Source organism: Myxocyprinus asiaticus, chromosome 42 (genome assembly GCF_019703515.2).
Source record: "Myxocyprinus asiaticus isolate MX2 ecotype Aquarium Trade chromosome 42, UBuf_Myxa_2, whole genome shotgun sequence".
NCBI lineage: Eukaryota > Metazoa > Chordata > Actinopteri > Cypriniformes > Catostomidae > Myxocyprinus > Myxocyprinus asiaticus.
Window position 1 is genome coordinate 2,231,853 of NC_059385.1, and position 20,672 is coordinate 2,252,524.

Sequence of the window (20,672 nt, forward strand, 5' to 3'; positions counted from 1 at the left end):
GCTTTGTTTTTCCGTGGAGCACAAAAAGAGAAATTTTTAAGAACCTTAACCTCGTGCGACCCCACGTCCACATGTGTGGACATTGTATTTTGGCTTCGCTATACGCAACGTATAATGTAAACAAATTAAAACCGGCTGAAAACTGTTCACAAGACTCTGTTACACTGTTATTTAAGTGTTAAACTTCAAACGCCAAAACAACAACAAAAGTGCCTCTGGTAAGAAACCTCTTAAAGTTTTTGGATTGAAACCTGTTTGGTTGTAAAGAGTAGCGTCTCTAGTTTCTTTTGATATGTTGCTTTAAAAAATCCATTTATTCTTCGTGCATCAGCGCGCTGATAAACATGATGTCCACAAATGAGGAAAACGGGTTAATTTTAATATACAGGTGCATCTCAATAAATTAGAATATCGTGGAAAAGTTCATTTATTTCAGTAATTCAACTCAAATTGTGAAACTCGTGTATTAAATAAATTCAGTGCACACAGACTGAAGTAGTTTAAGTCTTTGGTTCTTTTAATTGTGATGATTTTGGCTCACATTTAACAAAAACCCACCAATTCACTATCTCAAAAAATTAGAATACATCATAAGACCAATAAAAAAAACATTTTTAGTGAATTGTTGGCCTTCTGGAAAGTATGTTCATTTACTGTATATGTACTCAATACTTGGTAGGGGCTCCTTTTGCTTTAATTACTGCCTCAATTCGGCGTGGCATGGAGGTGATCAGTTTGTGGCACTGCTGAGGTGGTATGGAAGCCCAGGTTTCTTTGACAGTGGCCTTCAGCTCATCTGCATTTTTTGGTCTCTTGTTTCTCATTTTCCTCTTGACAATACCCCATAGATTCTCTCTGGGGTTCAGGTCTGGTGAGTTTGCTGGCCAGTCAAGCACACCAACACCATGGTCATTTAACCAACTTTTGGTGCTTTTGGCAGTGTGGGCAGGTGCCAAATCCTGCTGGAAAATGAAATCAGCATCTTTAAAAAGCTGGTCAGCAGAAGGAAGCCTGAAGTGCTCCAAAATTTCTTGGTAAACGGGTGCAGTGACTTCAAATCATCACAGACTGTGGAAACTTAACACTGGAGTTCAAGCAACTTGGGCTATGAGCTTCTCCACCCTTCCTCCAGACTCTAGGACCTTGGTTTCCAAATGAAATACAAAACTTGCTCTCATCTGAAAAGAGGACTTTGGACCACTGGGCAGCAGTCCAGTTCTTCTTCTCCTTAGCCCAGGTAAGACGCCTCTGACATTGTCTGTGGTTCAGGAGTGGCTTAACAAGAGGAATACGACAACTGTAGCCAAATTCCTTGACATGTCTGTGTGTGGTGGCTCTTGATGCCTTGACCCCAGCCTCAGTCCATTCCTTGTGAAGTTCACCCAAATTCTTGAATCGATTTTGCTTGACAATCCTCATAAGTCTGCGGTTCTCTCGGTTGGTTGTGCATCTTTTTCTTCCACACTTTTTCCTTCCACTCAACTTTCTGTTAACATGCTTGGATACAGCACTCTGTGAACAGCCAGCTTCTTTGGCAATGAATGTTTGTGGCTTACCCTCCTTGTGAAGGGTGTCAATGATTGTCTTCTGGACAACTGTCAGATCAGCAGTCTTCCCCATGATTGTGTAGCCTAGTGAACCAAACTGAGAGACCATTTTGAAGGCTCAGGAAACCTTTGCAGGTGTTTTGAGTTGATTAGCTGATTGGCATGTCACCATATTAGCAGCATAGCAGTCATGTTCGGGTCCAGGAGGTTAATGCAGCTTTTTTGCATGCAAGGACACTTTATAGCGACCATGCCTGTCAAGCCCCAAAAAGGACAAAAAACACCATGAACCAGTCCCATCAGGATTTCACCCCACTTTTTCCAGATTATTGTTATAGTTAATATAGAAATGCCAATCATGAAGACTTTAAGTCTTGACTGTTTCAAGCTTTTCAAGCACTATGGAGAAATGAACTCAGATTCACAGCTTATACAAAATTGCAAGCTACCGCAAATAATGCAGAGAAATTCTTAGAGGGACTGATGAACTTGCTAAAAAAGTAGTTCATATGACTTGTCTTTTGAAGTCAAATGATGGCTTTGATTGACATATTCATCAAATTCTCCTTTTGTGTTCCACAGACGACAGTGTGCCACACGCATTTGGAACAACAGTAGAGTGATTTAATACTAATAGAAGTTTCATTTTTGGGTGAACTATCCCTTTACATTTCTTTCACGTTTGCTCTTTCATGCTAGATAAAACCACCCTCAAGCTCTCCCAAATCCACAGATGGAACCTTGAAAAAGAATGAGTAAAAAACAAATAATCAGAGAGACACTGCAGGAGTTGCGGCGCACAATCTGAGCATCTCCCTGCAGTTCAGCATGTATCTCGAGCCGTGTCACATTCTGTGCGTGCATTTCACCCTTCAGTGCTTCCCATGAGGTAGGATACGATCGCAGAGTGACCTGCTAGCAAACTAGGTCAAAGTCCAAGCGTTGCACCCCTTTCACCTGTCAAGAAAGCAGCTAATCAGATATTTCTCACCCTTGAGGCATCAGTGCTGTGGAGACATTAAGCGTCTCTCACGAGTGAACTGAAAGCTGATTGGTTGTTGGTAATGGACGGGTAACGTTGTGGTGACATAGCTTTATCCTGCCTGCTGGTAATTGTACCGCATCTTAACTGTCCCGTAAATATGCACTTTTCATATGGCAAGCCGAACTGACATTTAGTCACATGCAGAATCTGAATTTTAGTTACATTTTCACTAGTTATTATGCACGCAATGGAATTATTAGTGTACTAGTAAAAAAATGCATCATTACTCTCGAAATACTCATTCTTGATATAAAAAAGAAAAAACGGCATTAAAGGGGCCTGGGTAGCTCAGCGAGTATTGACGCTGACTACCACCCCTGGAGTCGCGAGTTCGAATTCAAGGCGTGCTGAGTGACTCCAGCCAGGTCTCCTAAGCAACCAAATTGGCCCGGTTGCTAGGGAGGGTAGAGTCACATGGGGTAACTCCTCGTGGTCGTGATTTGTGGTTCTCGCTCTCAATGGGGCGTGTGGTGAGTTGTGTGTGGATCGTGGAGAGTAGCATGAGCCTTCACATGCTGTGAGTCTCCGCGGTGTCATGCACAACGAGTCACGTGATAAGATGCGCGGATTGACGGTCTCAGAAGCGGAGGCAACTGAGACTGTCCTCCGCCACCCGGATTGAGGTGAGTAACTGCGCCACCACGAGGACCTACTAAATAGTGGGAATTGGGCATTCCAAATTGGGAGAAAAACGGCATTTCAACTAGTAAAAACGTAATTAAAGATATCTGTAACTGCATTTTTTATTAGTAGAATTTCAGAATAATTTGTCTTTCACTCATGTTAGAAAATCAATTACAGACATCAATTATAATTTCACATATCAGCTATGTGCTTCTTATTTGTCATTTGGTTTTCACTTGTGACAATGTTAATTTCAGATATACAGTATGTAATGTTATTATAACTATTATAAGATATTTTTTAATTACTCTTCTGAAATACAGAATCTAACATGTTCTAATGACAAGATTTATGATATTAAGAATTACCATTTGTACTTGTGCAAATGTATTTTTATTTATTTATTTATTTTTTGCATTTTCACTAGTAGTACAGTCATTCCTTTGCTGATATCAATCATTTTTCTCTCTTATGGGTGTTTTTTGATGTTGCTCTAGTGATTTAAGGACCACACTGAATCGGATTTGGACTTTTGTACCCTTTAGTTAATGTCTTTTAACTTATGAGGTCATCTCTATGTTAGTGTACTCCTAAAAGCATCATTAACTTACACCATATTACAAATGGTGCCATTACTGACAACTACACAATATACATTTGTGTGTTGTTTGCAGCCAAAAAAGTTCATTGTAGATTCCGTTTCATTTTCTGTCATGTCTTTTGGACGTTCTAATTGATGTTTACTGTGATGTTGATATTACATACACGGCTGTGGAGTTATAGATCATTAGCTTTCATGGCAGAAACTCATTTGTAGTTAAAACAGCAATTACAACATGCATGATGGATGTCATGAGAATTTATGTTTAATGTCATTCCCCTCTGAGTCTGTCAGTCCATTACAGCACTGAACATTCATCACACAGATTCTCCTGTCAAAGATGATAATTTATAATAAGGATACAGTTGAAGTCAGAAGTTTACATACACCTTAGCCAAATACATTTAAACTCAGCTTTTCACAATTCCTGACATTTAATCGTAGAAAACATTCCCAGTCTTAGGTCAGTTAGGATCACTACTTTATTTTAAGAATGTGAAATATCAGAATAATAGTAGAGAGAATTATTTATTTAAGCTTTTATTTCTTTCATCACATTCCCAGTGGGTCAGAAGTTTACATACACTTTGTTAGTATTTGGTAGAATTGCCTTTAAATTGTTTAATTTGGGTCAAATGTTTTGTCCCATTCCTCCAGACAGAACTGGTGTAACTGAGTCAGGTTTGTAGACCTCCTTGCTCACACACGCTTTTTCAGTTCTGACCACAAATGTTCTATCGGATTGAGATCAGGGCTTTGTGATGGCCACTCCAATACCTTGACTTTGTTGTCCTTAAGCCATTTTACCACAATTTTGGAGGTATGCTTGTGGTCATTGTCCATTTGGAAGACCCATTTGTGACCGAGCTTTATCTTCCTGGCTGATGTCTTGAGATGTTGCTTCAATATATCCACATAATTTTCCTTTGTCATGATGCCATCTATTTTGTGAAGTGCACCAGTCCCTCCTGCAGCAAATCACCCCCACAACATGATGCTGCCCTTTTTCCTCCAAACATAACGATGGTCATTATGGCCAAACAGTTAAATTTTTGTTTCATCAGACCAGAGGATATTTCTCCAGAAAGTAAGATCTTTGTCCCCATGTGCACTTGCAAACTGTAGTCTGGCTTTTTTATGGCAGTTTTGGAGCAGTGGTTTCTTCCTTGCTGAGCAGCCTTTCAGGTTATGTCGCTATAGGACTCGTTTTACTGTGGATATAGATACTTGTCTACCTGTTTCCTCCAGCATCTTCACAAGGTCCTTTGCTGTTGTTCTGGGATTGATTTGCACTTTTCACACCAAACTGCGTTCATCTCTAGGAGACAGAATGTGTCTCCTTCCTGAGCGGTATGATGGCTGCGTGGTCCCATGGTGTTTATACTTGCGTACTATTGTTTGTACAGATGAACGTGGAACCTTCAGGTGTTTGGAAATTGCTCCCAAGGATGAACCAGACTTGTGGAGGTCCACAATTTTATTTTATTTTTTTGAGGTCTTCGCTGATTTCTTTTGATTTTCCCATGATTTCAAGCAAAGAGACACTGAGTTTGAAGGTAGGCCTTAAAATACATCAACAGGTACACCTCCAATTCAGTACACCTCCTATCAGAAGCTAATTGGCTAATTGCCTAAAGGCTTGACATCATTTTCTGGAATTTTCCAAGCTGCTTAAAGGCACAGTTAACTTAGTGTATGTAAACTTCTGACCCACTGGAATTGTGATATAGTCAATTAAATGTGAAACAATCGGACTGTAAACAATTGTTGGAAAAATGACTCATGTCATGCACAAACTAGATGTCCTAAACGACTTGCCAAAACTATAGTTTACTAATATGAAATCTGTGGAGTGGTTAAAACATGAGGTTTAATGACTTCAACCTCAGTGTATGTAAACTTCTGAATTCAACTGTATTTCTGCTGAAGAGCTTACTGCAACTTACAGAGCCCTGCAAGAATCAAACGGCTTGATTTGAGAAGTCGAATCTTCTTAAGCCACGTTCACACCGCAGGCGGCATGTCGCTAGACTTTGCGATCTGTGTCGCTGGTGGGTGTTCCTACTGCTGCCGGTGCTCTAACATTATTGGTTGACTGCTCAACTGGCCACAGAAGCATTTGAAATGCTGTTTATAGATGATACTGCCGGTAAAAGTAAGATATCATACTCATTTGACAAGGAATCAGTTTTTTTGCCTCTAAAAATGCACATTCTGCAGGGGAGAGCTTTTTATATAACCTACCGCAGTGCTTAATGTATCATATCATTAAACAAGATGAACATTATATCAATATATGAATCAAACTAACTCAGAATGCCGACACTGTTTTCCACACCTTGTTTTATTAGGCCATATCTATATATGTGTTTACAGACAAATTATATAGAACATTGAAATTGCTCACAGAAACTTTTAACTTCTCCGTCTTGCATGCACGTGAGTCGACTCCAGGATCTCACACTCACCCTGCCTGGAGATGGATGACGTAAGCTCCTCTGTCTTCACTCTCATTGGTAGTCGCTTGCGAATGTCGCTCGTCGTTTGCATAAAGTTGAACATTTTTCAACTCTTGTTGCTGTCCATGGCGATCTCTCTCGCCAACGGTTGCGACCGCTCGTGTCACCGGAAGTCGCTGTGCTCTCATTGAAAATGAATGGGATGTGTCACTGTCTTGTGCAATGTTGCTGGCGGTGTGAACGGGGCTTTAGTATGCAATACGCAGATGAAACATTATGAGATGAAAAAGATGTCCCTGGAGAAGCAGAATGTGTGATATTTTAGCTCGAGGTTTATTAAGTTTACTAACTTGTATTGCAGGTGTGATTTTTATTAAAAATGGTACACTCTTTAAAATAAAGGTTCAGAACCAAAAAGAGTCTGGTGATGTAGAAGAACCTTTTGAATCTATCCAAAAAACTTTTTATTCTATAGTACTTTAGAAATGATGTGGTGCTTCAAAGAACCCAGAATTAAAGAGCACCTATTATGGTTTTTAAACGTGTCTAATTTTGTTTTAAAGGTCTCATACAATAGATTTACATGCATCCAAGGTCAAAAAACACTTTTAATTTGCTCATAATTTAAATTGCAGCATTAACTTTTTTTCCCAGTGTCAAAAATGACTCGTTCAATGATCCGTTCTAAAGGATTCATTCTAAACTCCTCCTTTCAGAGAGCCTACTCTGCTCTGATTGGTCAGATGTCCCAGTCTGTTGTGATTGGTCTACCGCTAAGTGTAGTGTTTGAGGGCGGGTCAAAGCTGTTCGTGAGCAGCCAATGAAGACCAGAGGCGGGTTTTTTGTTAGCAAATTACGTAGGTTAGTACAGGAAGTAAGTCTGGAATTACTAACGAGTCGTTTCAGCTGTTCAGAATCAGTTCTTTCTTTCGGGAGTCAGTAACTCCATTTGACTTTTTTACATTCACAAACAGCTATATAACACACTACATGAAAGGTAATATTTGAAAAACCATAAGAGGTGCTCTTTAAAACACTGATCTGAAGAGCAAATCAAGAACTTTATACATTTCAAGAATCATCAAGAGCTTTATACATCTACAAAGAACATAGCAACTCAAGAGCACTATATGGAAGACCGGGGCTAGTTGTCACACTTTTTACAGCCACATTTTTTTCTTAGGTCAGATTATTATATATTTTTTTACATTTATTTCATTCGGAAAACTGAATATAACACTGACTATAAATGAGTTCTAAATGTCTTGTCTACACAAAAGCTGTTATAGCTAGATAAATGTACAGTGACAGTAATTTAAGTGACAATATACTATTTATATTTATTTTTTAATGGTAATCCCACAGCCCTACCCCTAAATTTAACCCTAACCATCTTTCAACAATATGAAAAAGTAACAAAAACCGTAAAGTGCACATAAATTTAATCACAGAAAAACTTCTGAAAGAAATACAAATAAGCCCAAACAACAAAGTGCCACATTGGAAGTGCTCTCTGGTGGTAGACAGTGGATTTCTACCATCATCATATATCATTAAAAAGAAACATTAAATGAAACATGGCATGTCGCAATAAGTCACAAAACACGCATGAGCCATTGAGCATTTTACATCCCCATTGTAAAACCTTTTAACATTAATGAATAAAGACTTAAATTTGGGTATTTTCCTTATACAGAGCCATCATATCTGAAGACTTGGATTATATAGAAGCATACTAATAAAATGTATTACTTTTATGATTATTTTATGGAGCTTTTGTCGTGCATTTTATTTATTTATTTGTTTGATCTGTAAAACACTTTGGGTCAACTTCTGTTGTTTTTAAATGTGCGCTATAAATAAAGGTTGACTTGACTAAGTCTTTGTTCATTTGTAAAATATGCTGTCAATATTGTACGTTTCCGTGTCTGTGTGAATGTAAGCAGATGCACGTGTGCAAGAACTACACTTCACCTAAGAATACATACAAATACTCGATCATTATATAGTTGGCTCTTAATGTATTAATGTGTTTATTGTGGTCACTTGTTTAGTCAACAGCTATATAGCAAAAATATGATCATTGAATTTTAGATTGGAGGACAGAATTCACAAAATTATTCTAATTTAAGAGGGTTTTGAACTGGGTGTTTGAAACCAACATACAAAACCTCTGCTAAAGAAAAACACAAATTTGTGTATTTGGACAGCTCTTGTGACAACTAGCCCTGGTCTCTCCTATATAGCAAAAAAAAAAAAAAGTTCTTGATAAGAAGAGACTGCTGCAAATAACCTTTATTTTTAAGAGCATATCACCAGTAGATCGTGTGATCTTTTCAAGCAGGATTTTGATTTAAAAATAGCTTGATGCAAATGAGTGGTAGATCCTGAAGCACATGGCTTAATGCCATGCATTTGATCAAGAACACTTTTAGAAGTCGTGCCGTCTCAAATCGTCTGTATAACCCCAGAACACAAACTCACCACCCATAGATGAGCTCAACTCAAGAGCTTTAACCTGTAGGCTTATGAAAAGCTCAACTAGTGCTGAATTATAAATGCTGCAGAATAATGTAAGTATGTGTAGCGTTTCAGGCAAGATCTGACTGTACTCCTATGAAGTCAAAGGCAAAAGTAGAGAGACACATACAGGGACTATACGAAGTAGTCCAGCAAAAGCTCATCATACATTATATATATATATATTTTTTCTTTTGAAGTCAACGTGAAATCAGAATTTACCCTATTTATGTATTAATACATGTTCCTGGTGTCAATCATCAATGCACGTCATTCTGAAGAAAAATGTTTGTTCTAGTAATCTCTCATTAAAATGCAATTACTTGATCCGCCTCTGAAATGCCTCATCAAGTCATCAGCCACCTGTCGTATCCTCTGATTCTGATGATTCTGATAACCATTGCACTGTTTTCTAGTTTCTGGACTTCATAAGAAGCAATGTAAAAACTACCGAAATGAGCGATCCAAATGGAGAAGTGTTAGTTGGAGTAAAAATGAGTTCAGGCTCAACTTGTGCTATTGTTGGCTGTCATAACAACTCAAAGTAGTTAATGATATCAACGTGCCTAACTTCAGACCATCGCTTCATGTCATCTACACACTCGGGTGAGGCACCGTCAAAAGACGGTCATCGCGACTCACACGTTTTCACACAAAACACATTTTTTTTTTTATTTGGAAATTCATTTAATATTCTACACATCACATTATCCACTTACAACATACACCGATGTGAGTGAAAACACCTGAGACCTGAAAACAGGCTTCCGTTATAAATCGTGGAACACTTCTGTGTTCAGGAAAAAGGTGGAAAGAGACCCTACATTTATTTATTTTTTTCTAATTGAATATCCTGATTGACTGAAATACTCAGAAATAATTTATTAAGATACAAAGCGATTATCCTTGTTAACTTTGACTGGCAGTTTCGATTGATATTTACCCATTTCATTCTTTATATGTGCTGCAAAGCAAAGGGAACTGGACAGAAAAAGTTTGATAGATGGATGGATGGATGGATGGATAGATAGATAGATAGATACACTCATCCCTCCTTTTCTTTAATAAAAGCACAAATGTGTGTTCCAGTGAGACACTTACAATGGAAGTCAATGGGGTCAATCTGTAAACATTAAAATACTCACTGTTTCAAAAGTATAGACACAAGACATAAACAATATGTGTGTTAACATGATTTTACTGTGATAAAATCACTTACTAACCACATCTGTGTGAAGTTATAGACAATTTTACAACTTCATTGCTGTGATGATGTACTGTCAAAAAACCCTGAAATGATTGTAAAAATTATGATTTAAAAAACTTTACAGCTCAAATAATACATGAGTTTTAACAGAATAATTAATGTGTGCTTTTATAAAATTATAACCTTCACATTTCTGCCTTTAAACCCCCCAGAAGTTGACCCCATTGACTTCCATTGTAAGTGTCTCACTGGAACACACATTTGTGCTTTTTTTAAAAAAAGTCTAAATTAATTTTTGCGGTACTTATGCCACAAATGCTGTCGATTGAGCTTAACTTGTATTAAACACGGAATATTCCTTTAACACACAAACCGCAAACTCAGTGATAATCAACAAACCTCATTAAGTTAAAAGATAAGCTCTTAAAATCACCAATAACAGCATAAATAAAGTCGGCAAACAGCAAAAAATACTCCTGTAACACTAACCGCATAATTCATTCATGTTGCTATGCATGCTGGGAACTGGCAAATCAGCAACATTGTTCAATATGAAATTGTTCATTCAGACAACTGTGTTAGACTAATTGGGACAACATTTGGGGGAAATATTTTTAGTATTTGGTAGCATGTATTTTTATGTAGATGCAAAGTAATTCACATTTTGTAGTATCTGTGACACAAAACACCCCATAAGATGGATAAAATGTAAACTTAATTTTTTTTTTTTTTTTTTTTACAGTGCATTAACTAATGTTAACATGCACTTTTAATAAAAATAAAAAAATGTATTAATATTTGTTGAAATGCTGAAAAAGTAGGGTAAAGGCTCCCTGTTTAAAAAAGTTATTTAATTTTTTCTCACTAAACACTGCAAAAATTTCCTGATCCATGAGATCTTTGCGTGTGATGTCTAAAAGTTGATTTTAAATCAATTTGATGTAATATGTAATTTTTTTTTTTTTTTTTTTTTTTTAAATGTTGTACATTTATGTAGATAATGAATATCCTGGAAATTATCACATTTATTTTGAGACAAAATACTTATTTGCAATTTTCAATTTTGTTTAAGGTCATTAAATGACAAGTTTTTCAATGAATGTCCAATAAGTGAAAGGATAGTATTTGGGGTAAAAAAGCCCCCCGCTGTTGCAGGAGCTAAAGGCCCCTATTAAACACAAGTGGGGCGAATAGATTTAATATGAAAAATGTTCAAAGTGTGCTCACATTGACTCATCCAATCATAATAGAGATTAGTTTGTTTACTATAACTCTGGGGGGTTATACATCACCTTATATCAACACCTTTAAAAAAAAAAAATAATTTTATTCAAAACAACCTTCTGTTGTTATTTTTTTTTTCACACAAATGATGTTGCTGCATCAATATTCAATTGTAAAAGTGCCAGTCACCTTTTAGATACAGTCATGTGCATTAGCTATACAAGCTGGGAAAATTTAGCTGTTTAGCGTAATCTGAGGTAAAGCATCATCATTTATGATACCGTTGTTGTCAGATTTTACTGTTGATTTGAAACTTGTTTGTAACAACGTTAAAATTGGAAAGGAGGAGGCAGGAACCGGCTGAACAGTCAAAGTAATATTTTAATTTAAACTTAAACAAAAAGACACAAAACATAAACGCACACACGGCAGCTGTGTGTGTGGTTCTCTCTCTCTCTCTCTCTCTCTCTCTTGAACTGCCGCATCCCGCTGCACTTATCCCTCTCCTCTCCTCGGGCTGATTAACCCGATTGGGGGCCGGGCGTGCCTCCTCCTCGTCACACTCCTCCCTCCTTTGCCTCAGGCCGGGGAACCCCCGGCATGACGTACATCCCCCCCCTCCTGCCGGCAGGTACCTCTCTAGAGCTTGGGAGGGGGACAAGGGGAGGGAAAAACAAAAACAAAAAAAGAGGAGAGGGAAAGGACAAGGTGGAGCAACAGTGAGAGAGAGAGAGGAGAGAGAGAAAAAAACTTCCTTGCCGGTTCCCAGACACGCCATCGCCTGGTCCCCAATCACTCCTCCACCCTCTGCCGGACAACAGCCACCCCTCCTCAGGCAGACCGGAGCAAGTTTTCCAACCCCTGGCGGATGGAACGCCCCTCCGCGTTCTGGAGGCCGGTAGGGAGCCCCTCCGCCCCTGGCAGCGGCTCCACCGCTCCAGGCAGCCGGCAGCGAGCCCCTCCTCTCCTCGCGTATTTCGGCCGTTCCTCCGCGTCCAGGCGGCCAGCAGCGACTCCTCCGTCCCCTGGCGGATGGCTGCGGCTGCTCCTTTGGGCGGACAGCAATGGCGAGGACTCCATGGCAGCGTATCACTCATTCTTCCCTGGTTTCGCCGCCAATGTTACAAGGTTAGGAACCGGCTGAACAGTCAAAGTAATATTTTAATTTAAACTTAAACAAAAAGACAATAAACATAAATGCACACACGGCAGCTGCGTGTGTGGCTCTCTCTCTCTCTTGGACTGCTGCATCCCGCTGCACTTATCCCTCTCCTCTCCTCGGGCTGATTAACCGGATTGGGGGCCGGGTGTGCGTAGTCACGGCCTGGCACCGGCCTCCTCCTCGTCACACTCCTCCCTCCTTTGCCTCAGGCCGGGGAACCCCCGGCATGACGTACACCCCCCCACCCTCCCCCTCCTGCCGGCAGGCTTTTCCCCACCTCTCTAGAGCTTGGGAGGGGGACAAGGGGAGGGAAAAACAAAAACAAAAACAGAGGAGAGGGAAAGGACAAGGTGGAGCAACAGTGAGAGAGAGAGAGGAGAGAGAGAAAAAAACTTCCTTGCCGGTTCCCAGACACACCATCGCCTGGTCCCCAATCACTCCTCCACCCTCTGCCGGACAACAGCCACCCCTCCTCAGGCAGACCGGAGCAAGTCTTCCAACCCCTGGTGGATGGAACGCCCCTCCACGTTCTGGAGGCCGGTAGGGAGCCCCTCCGCCCCTGGCAGCGGCTCCACCGCTCCAGGCAGCCGGCAGCGAGCCTCTCCTCTCCTCGCGGATGGCGGCCGTTCCTCTGTGTCCAGGTGGCCAGCAGCGACTCCTCCGTCCCCTGGCAGATGGCTGCGGCTGCACCTTGGGGCAGACAGCAGTGGCGAGGACTCCACGACAGCGCATCTCTCATTCTTCCCGGGTTTCGCCGCCAATGTAACAAGGTTAGGAACCGGCTGAACAGTCAAAGTAATATTTTAATTTAAACTTAAACAAAAAGACACAAAACATAAATGCACACATGGCAGCTGCGTGTGTGGCTCTCTCTCTCTTGAACTGCCGCATCCCACTGCACTTATTCCTCTCCTCGGCTGATTAGCGCAATTTGGTGGCCAGGCGTGCGTAGTTTTTGGGGATTTTGGTCTTTCCCCATTCAAGTAGATAGGAGCTGCGCTTTTAATCGGCTTATATCCAAAGAAAATAGCTGCCGGATGCATCCCAAAGATGGCCGCGGTTGAACTGACTTGCTAAAATCACTTTGATTTGATTAGATTCCAATTAATTTGGGTATTTTTCAGTCATAATGCCCATATGAAAGAAGCTCACAAAACCAATTTCAATACCACAACAAAATACTTGTAAACATTGTTTCAAGTTCTTAAGTAATTATTCAAGGCAAGTGAACAGTCAGTAATGAAGTAAGAAAAAAGAAACTAATTACAAGCAACAGAACAAATGAAAACAATTGAACAAAGGTACAAATGAAGAAAAACAGTGCCTTTTTTAACAGCAGTATCAAGCAATGTGTTTATTGTTTTCATTAGCAGAATTTCGTGCGCAACCGTTTAGCTTTTCTTTGATTGTGACACGGTTAAAATGGTTTAATAGCACCTCAGCATCTGCTGAGAGTCAAACGAGGTGATTGGTCATTTGTCAGGGCATTACATCAGATCTCAAGTGTAAAAGTAATATAAAAAGTTACGAGGAGGTCTTTTCGCAGTGTGATGAATTATCGTCATTAGCTGTGTTCTGCTGCTGTCATTCACACCTGTAGGTGTTTCTGGAATCGAGAGGTAAATTGTAAAATCAGACAGCACACGAGCGAAGATGAGAGCGGCTCTCATATCTGTCAGAACATTACAGGGCTCCATCAATCAAAAACATCTCATCTGCATACTGTGTTCATCTTATTTTGCATAATAAACTGCAAGAGCTTTTCAAGAGAATTAAAAAAATAAACCTCTTTCATTTGGATTTGCGATTTTATTCCTAAGAGCTGTTTTTTATTCCTTCAAAGCTATAGAAACTTAGTTATGTTTCCTATCGTCTCAGATGTTGCTTCTAAAATTCCTTATGGAGAGCATTTAAATAAACACAAATGAGTCAATTGCTGACATACAGTAACAGTAAAGAGCTAGTATAACTTGTGTTAATTTGAAAATATTTGAGCTCGTATTGAGATCTCTGACTTTAATATCTTGGGGTATCTGAGCACCGCTTGAGACGTTGTTGAGATCTCAGTCTACCAAAGCATGCAAGGAGTGCTGCTTGTGTGTGAAGTAAATCAAACACAAAACTAGCAATCCAAGACACTCAAAATAGGGTATACACTTAAAAAGCCTTTATTGAATAATGGCTATTAGGTTAAAAACATTACACGAACCGACACTTTGCGGTTTAGAAAGCCTTTATCAGGTTGAGATCTCTTGTGAAACTCTAGAGGAGATTACTGGGGTCTTATTTTCAGGAGAAATGTCCGAGAAGCAGAAATACTTCACATTATGAATTGAAAAACTTAATAAGTTGACTTAACTCAATTGATTGAGTAAACTCATTCCCTCTATTGAAATGAGTAATAGCATCTCCAAAACTTCTGTGAATGAACTTAATTATATAAATTAAAGTAACTAGATGCAATTAGACAACACAGACTTGCTATTTAAATGTAGCTGTTTCAGAAAAATATTCTATGGACTCACATTTAGGTCATAGAACAACCAGTGGCAGCCTTAAGCATCTGGGGGCCAGTTTCAAGAGCTAATGTGAGAGAAAATAAAAGAGAGAAAAAAGCAAAGATTCAAGTTGGTTTTCATCGATATGGTATATATTCGGACTTCAACCTAAATGCATTATGTGCACTTTCAGCATCAACAGCTCAGCATAGAAATAATCCAAACAATTCCCTTAATTAAAAACTGAAACAATGCCATTATTTTTGCTTTGGAATAAGGAGAAGCCTTGCCCTTTGGCAACTACTAAAATAGCACTACGTGTTATATTTCGGCTGACATAAAAACAGCTTAAACAATTCAAAATCAACAACAACAGCAATAACATATTTTGCTTGGGAATTAAAAGTGTCTGAAACTACTGGTAGTTTACAATAAATTGAGCTTCGCGCTCTTTCAGCACCATGGACAGCTCACTACAGGCCTGGAGAGAAATTACGATTACGGGAATCCAGTCAGCCGCCTGCACGGCCACTATATAGCTATATATATATATATATATATATATATATATATATATATATATATATATATATATATATACGGTATATAATTTTTTTTAAGTGGGTGAATTATTCAATTCTGGCATGTCAGTTGGGGGCCCTTTAGAGGGCGGGGCTCGTTTTAGTTGAAACGGGTGAAACATAGCTAGGGCTTTTAAGGGCTTTTAAAAAAAAATAAGTTAAAAGAACTTAGATATTTAACGTATGAGCCCAAAACTTGACATTTCAAGTAATGTTTAATTAAGGCAACTTTATTGTTTTTTTTAGTAATGACAACACACATGTAGGCCATGTCCAAACTACTCACCACGAGGAGGTTACCCCATGTGACTCTACCCTCCCTAGCAACCAGGCCAATTGGTTGCTAAGGAGACCTGACTGGTGTCATTCAGCACGTCCTTGATTCAAACTCGTGACTCCAGGTGGGGTAGTCAGCGTCTTTACTTGCTGAGCTACCCAGGCCCCCCTGAAAAATTAGTTCTTAAACTAAAATGTATTAGTGTGGTAGTGGCCTTTGTCTGACTGAAATCGTACACGTCCTTTATTTCTGAGTGTACGGTACAGTTGGCATTTTTGGAGCAGGATAAAAGAAGAGGACCAAAGAAACTTGAATCAGATTGCGTGTTTTCATCACCACAGAGATAATTAAAGACTCACCATTCTGGGCCCGATGGATCTGTTTTACTTTGGAAATAAAGAAAGCGAACAAAAAGCCAATCGCGCAGTGGTTTCTAAGGGATCGTCATTGGCCCCAAGCTTTCACGGCATGGAAAACAACGCTGCCTTCTCAGATATGGAAATTAGATGCTGTTTTCTACAATATGGCTGAGACTTCAAAATGATGTCGTAGAGAGAAAATGATTGCTGCAATTCAGCTTTGGATATTTCTGTAGCATGTTTCTCTGGATTATTCATGTTTTTTTTTTTTTTTTTTTTACAAGGCAAGATCAGTTATGTTCCAATATATATTCAGTACTCTCCCAGAGAATAACTATTGCCAGAAAAGTAAAAAGGAGGGTTATTGTATTGCATTTTGGTGGCAATGCAAACACGAATACAGTATAGTTGTCTGGGGTTTGTATCATAAAACTTGAAAGCTTCAAAACACACGTGTAGGCCTCTATAAACAAGATTTTTACCTTTTCTTACATTTGCTATGGTGTACTGAGTTTCTAGCCTGTTGCTTTGTGGTTTCTTACTGGTTCAAGTCAAAGGTGTCCTCCCTCTAGTCTCTATGATATCCTGGTATGTTGATATGTGGTTTTTACCCAGCTGCTATGTTGTTGCTTGGGTTTTCTGAGTGGTTCCTCGATGGTTACTCACTGAATCAAGTCAAGAGTCAAATCAAGAGTTCACTCTCAAGTCACTGATATTCTGGTCTGCTATGTGATTGCTAGGGTGTTCAGGGTGGTTGCTAAGGTGTTCTGAGTGGTTTCTAGGTGGTTACTTACTGGCTTAAGTCAAAAGAGTCCATCCTTAAGTCACTGATTTTCTGGCGTGTTGCTATGTGTTTGCTAGGGTGTTCCGAGTGGTTGCTAGGTGGTTGGCTTAAGTCAAAAGAGTCCACCCTCAAGTCAGTGATATTCTGGTCTGTTGCTATGTGGATGTTAGTGTGTTCAGGATGGTTGCTAGGGTGTTCTGATTGGTTACTAGGTGGTTATTGGCTCAAGTCAAAAGAGTCCATCCTCAAGTCACTGATTTTCTGGCCTGTTGCTATGTGCTTGCTAGGGTGTTCAGGGTGGTTGCTAGGTGGTTGGCTCAAGTCAAAAGAGTCCACCCTCAAGTCCCTGATTTATTGGCCTGTTGCCATGTGGTTGCTAGGGTGTTCAGGGTGGTTGCTAGGTGTTTGGCTCAAGTCAAAAGAGTCCATCCTCAAGTCACTGATTTTCTGGCCTGTTGCTATGTGCTTGCTAGGGTGTTCAGGGTGGTTGCTAGGGTGTTCCGAGTGGTTGCTAGGTGGTTGGCTTAAGTCAAAAGAGTCCATCCTCAAGTCAGTGATATTCTGGTCTGTTGCTATGTGGTTGTTAGTGTGTTCAGGGTGGTTGCTAGGGTGTTCTGATTGGTTACTAGGTGGTTATTGGCTCAAGTCAAAAGAGTCCATCCTCAAGCCTCTATGATATTTTGGTATGTTGCTATGTGGTTTCTGCCCTGTTACCATGTGGTTACTAGGGTTTTCCAAATGGTTCCTAAGCGGTTACTCACTGGCTCAAGTAAAAACTAGCCTGAGTCCACCCTCAAGACCTTGATTGTCTGGCCTGTTGCCATGTGGTTGCTAGGATGTTCAGGGTGGTTCCTAGGGTGTTCTGAATGGTTGCTAGGTGGTTGCTTACTGGTTCATGTCAAAGTTTCCCTCTAAAGGCTCTGTGATTTTCTGGTATGTTGCTATGTTGTTTCTAGCCAGATGCTATGTTGTTGCTAGGGTTTTCTGAGTGGTTCCTTGGTGGTTACTCACTGGATCAAGTCAAGAGTTCACCCTCAAGTCACTGATATTCTAGCCTGTTGCTATGTGGTTGTTATTCTAAGTGGTTGCAAGGTGGTTACTGACTGGTTCAATCAAAAGTCTATCCCTCCCTTAATGGATGTCTGTGACATTTTCCCTTGCTTTATTGTTCGCCAAAAAAAAAAAAAACCGGAACTACAAACACTAAATATAGTTACTTTTTTGGTTTTAAGCTAATTACTTGTTGTTGTTTTATATATATATATATATATATATATATATATATATATATATATATATATAAATCTAGAGAAGTAATTCCCAGAATATTTCACACAGTACATTGATTTCTGCATAAATAAAGAAATATGGGCTTTAAAACTCTCTCGCACATTTATTTTCATCTATACAAACACTTTATTTCATAAATGTTTGTGATTTTTACAGAGGAAAATGGGTCAGCATTTCTTGAGATGACTGTAGGTAAAAGCATTTTATAACAGTCTTAAATTCAGCCTTATGAACTTTAATAATAAACATAAAGCTGAAAGGGTTTGAAAAACATTTTCAAGTGTCCCAATTTCAGAGCACTGATGTGAGAAAGTAAATTTGCGGCTGTGTTGGGCAATCACACAAAATGTGACATTATGTGAGGGTCCTGATATTTTCAGGCAGTCCAGCTTTCATTAAAGTCAACATGAAATCAAAATTGATGCTTTTTACTTTCTTAATGTTTGTTCCTGGTATGATTCTGCATGATTCACTGAAGAACATCGTTCCTAAGGAAAAGGTCTTTCATCAAAATTGAATAACTTTTACCATCAAACATCAGATTGTGGAAGTAGAAGTGGTTGCTTTCTGTTAATTTTAAGCATATTGTTTTAAACATCAAATATTACTGACTTTCCTTTGAATTGAAAGTACATGTAAGTAATTAAAACTTATGTCAAAATGTAGCACCCTTTAAAACTTTTCAAAAAGTGCTTTACAGAAGACATAAATATGGACGTAAACATTCACAAACATACATGTGGAAATGGCTGTTCTGTACATGTTGCATGTGTCTACTGTCCATATGTCAATAATATATTTAATTCTGTGTCTGTAGAGAGCTGTGATTCTCCACTGGTGTCCAATCTGCCTCAGTCGGCCTTCAGAAGTTCCTCTGAGTTGTCGAGCAGTCACGGACCCAAATACGCCAAACTCAACCGCAGAGACGGTAATTACACACCTCAAACTGAACATTTTTAGTGGCTGAAATTTCGGTGCATCCCTTCAGTTCACATTTACTTTGAATTACTTGCAAATATAGACAGTTGAATTTTGACTATTTTGTAACATGTCCCATTCTTATTGTAAATTCATATATTGGGTGAAGAATAAATACAGTAAAAATTCTGAATACACTGGGCCAAAAATTTAAAAAGAAAGCCCAAAATGCTCATTTTAAAAGGATCATTGTTTGGAATAATTATGAAGTACAGTTGTGCACAAAAGTTTGCATACCCTTGGAGAATTGGTAATATATGTACCATTTTGAAAGAAAACATGAGTGAGCAGGCAAAACACATTTCTTTTATTTCTTCTGGGATTCATATTCAACTGTAGGTTATAACAGAATGGCACAATCATAAAACAAAACATGGCTACAAAGAAAAAAATGAAATGACCCCTGTTCAAAAGTCTGCATACCCTTAGTTCTTAATACTGTGTATTGCCCCCTTCAGCATCAATGACAGCGTGCAGTCTTTTGTAATAGTTGTCTATGAGGCCCCAAATTCTTGCAGGTGGTATAACTGCCCATTCGTCTTGGCAAAATGCCTCCAGGTCATGCAAAGTCTTTGGTCATCTTGCATGAACCGCATGTTTGAGATCTCCCCAGAGTGGCTCGATGATATTAAGGTCAGGAGATTGTGATGGCCAGTCCAGAACCGTCACCTTTTTCTGCTGTAACCACTGGAGGGTCAACTTGGCCTTGTGTTTAGGGTCATTGTCATGCTGGAACGTCCAAGAGCGTCCCATGCGCAGCTTTCGTGCAGAAGAGTGCAAATTGTCTGCCAGAATTTTCTGATAACATGCTGCATTCATCTTGCCATCATTTTTCACAAGATTCCCCGTGCCTTTAGAGATCACACACCCCCAAAACATCAGTGAGCCACCACCATGCTTCACAGTGGGGATGGTATTCTTTTCACTATAGGCCATGTTGACCCCTCTCCAAACATAGCGCTTATGGTTGTGACCATAAAGCTCTATATTGGTCTCGTCACTCCAAATTAAAGTGTGCCAGAAGCTGTGAGGTGTGTCAAGGTGTTGTCAGGTATATTGTAACCTGGCTTTTTTGTGGCATTTGCGCAGTAAAGGCTTCTTTCTGACAACTCGACCATGCAGCTCATTTTTGTTCAAGTATCGACCTATTGTGCTCCTTGAAACAACCACACCGTCTTTTTCCAGAGCAGCCTGTATTTCTCCTGAGGTTACCTGTGGGTTTTTCTTTGTATCCCGAACAATTCTTCTGGCAGTTGTGGCTGAAATCTTTCTTGGTCTACCTGACCTTGGCTTGGTATCAAGAGATCCCCGAATTTTCCACTTCTTAATAAGTGATTGAACAGTACTGACTGGCATTTTCAAGGCATTGGAAATCTTTTTATATCCTTTTCCATCTTTATAAAGTTCCATTATCTTGTTACGCAGGTCTTATGACAGTTCTTTTCTGCTCCCCATGACTCAGTATCTAGCCTGCTCAGTGCATCCACGTGAGAGCTAACAAACTCATTGACTATTT

The 20,672-nt window shown here is 39.4% G+C and overlaps 1 protein-coding gene across 1 annotated transcript in view; it reads left to right on the forward strand.

The window, feature by feature from the left end:
* Nucleotides 1-20,672, forward strand: part of LOC127433061 (contactin-associated protein-like 5) — a 136,372-nt gene that overhangs the window by 13,246 nt on the left and 102,454 nt on the right. Inside the window, exon 2 of the mRNA XM_051684698.1 lies at nucleotides 18,996-19,106. Coding sequence (XP_051540658.1) covers nucleotides 18,996-19,106 — 111 coding nt within the window. The remainder of the gene's footprint in view (nucleotides 1-18,995; nucleotides 19,107-20,672) is intronic.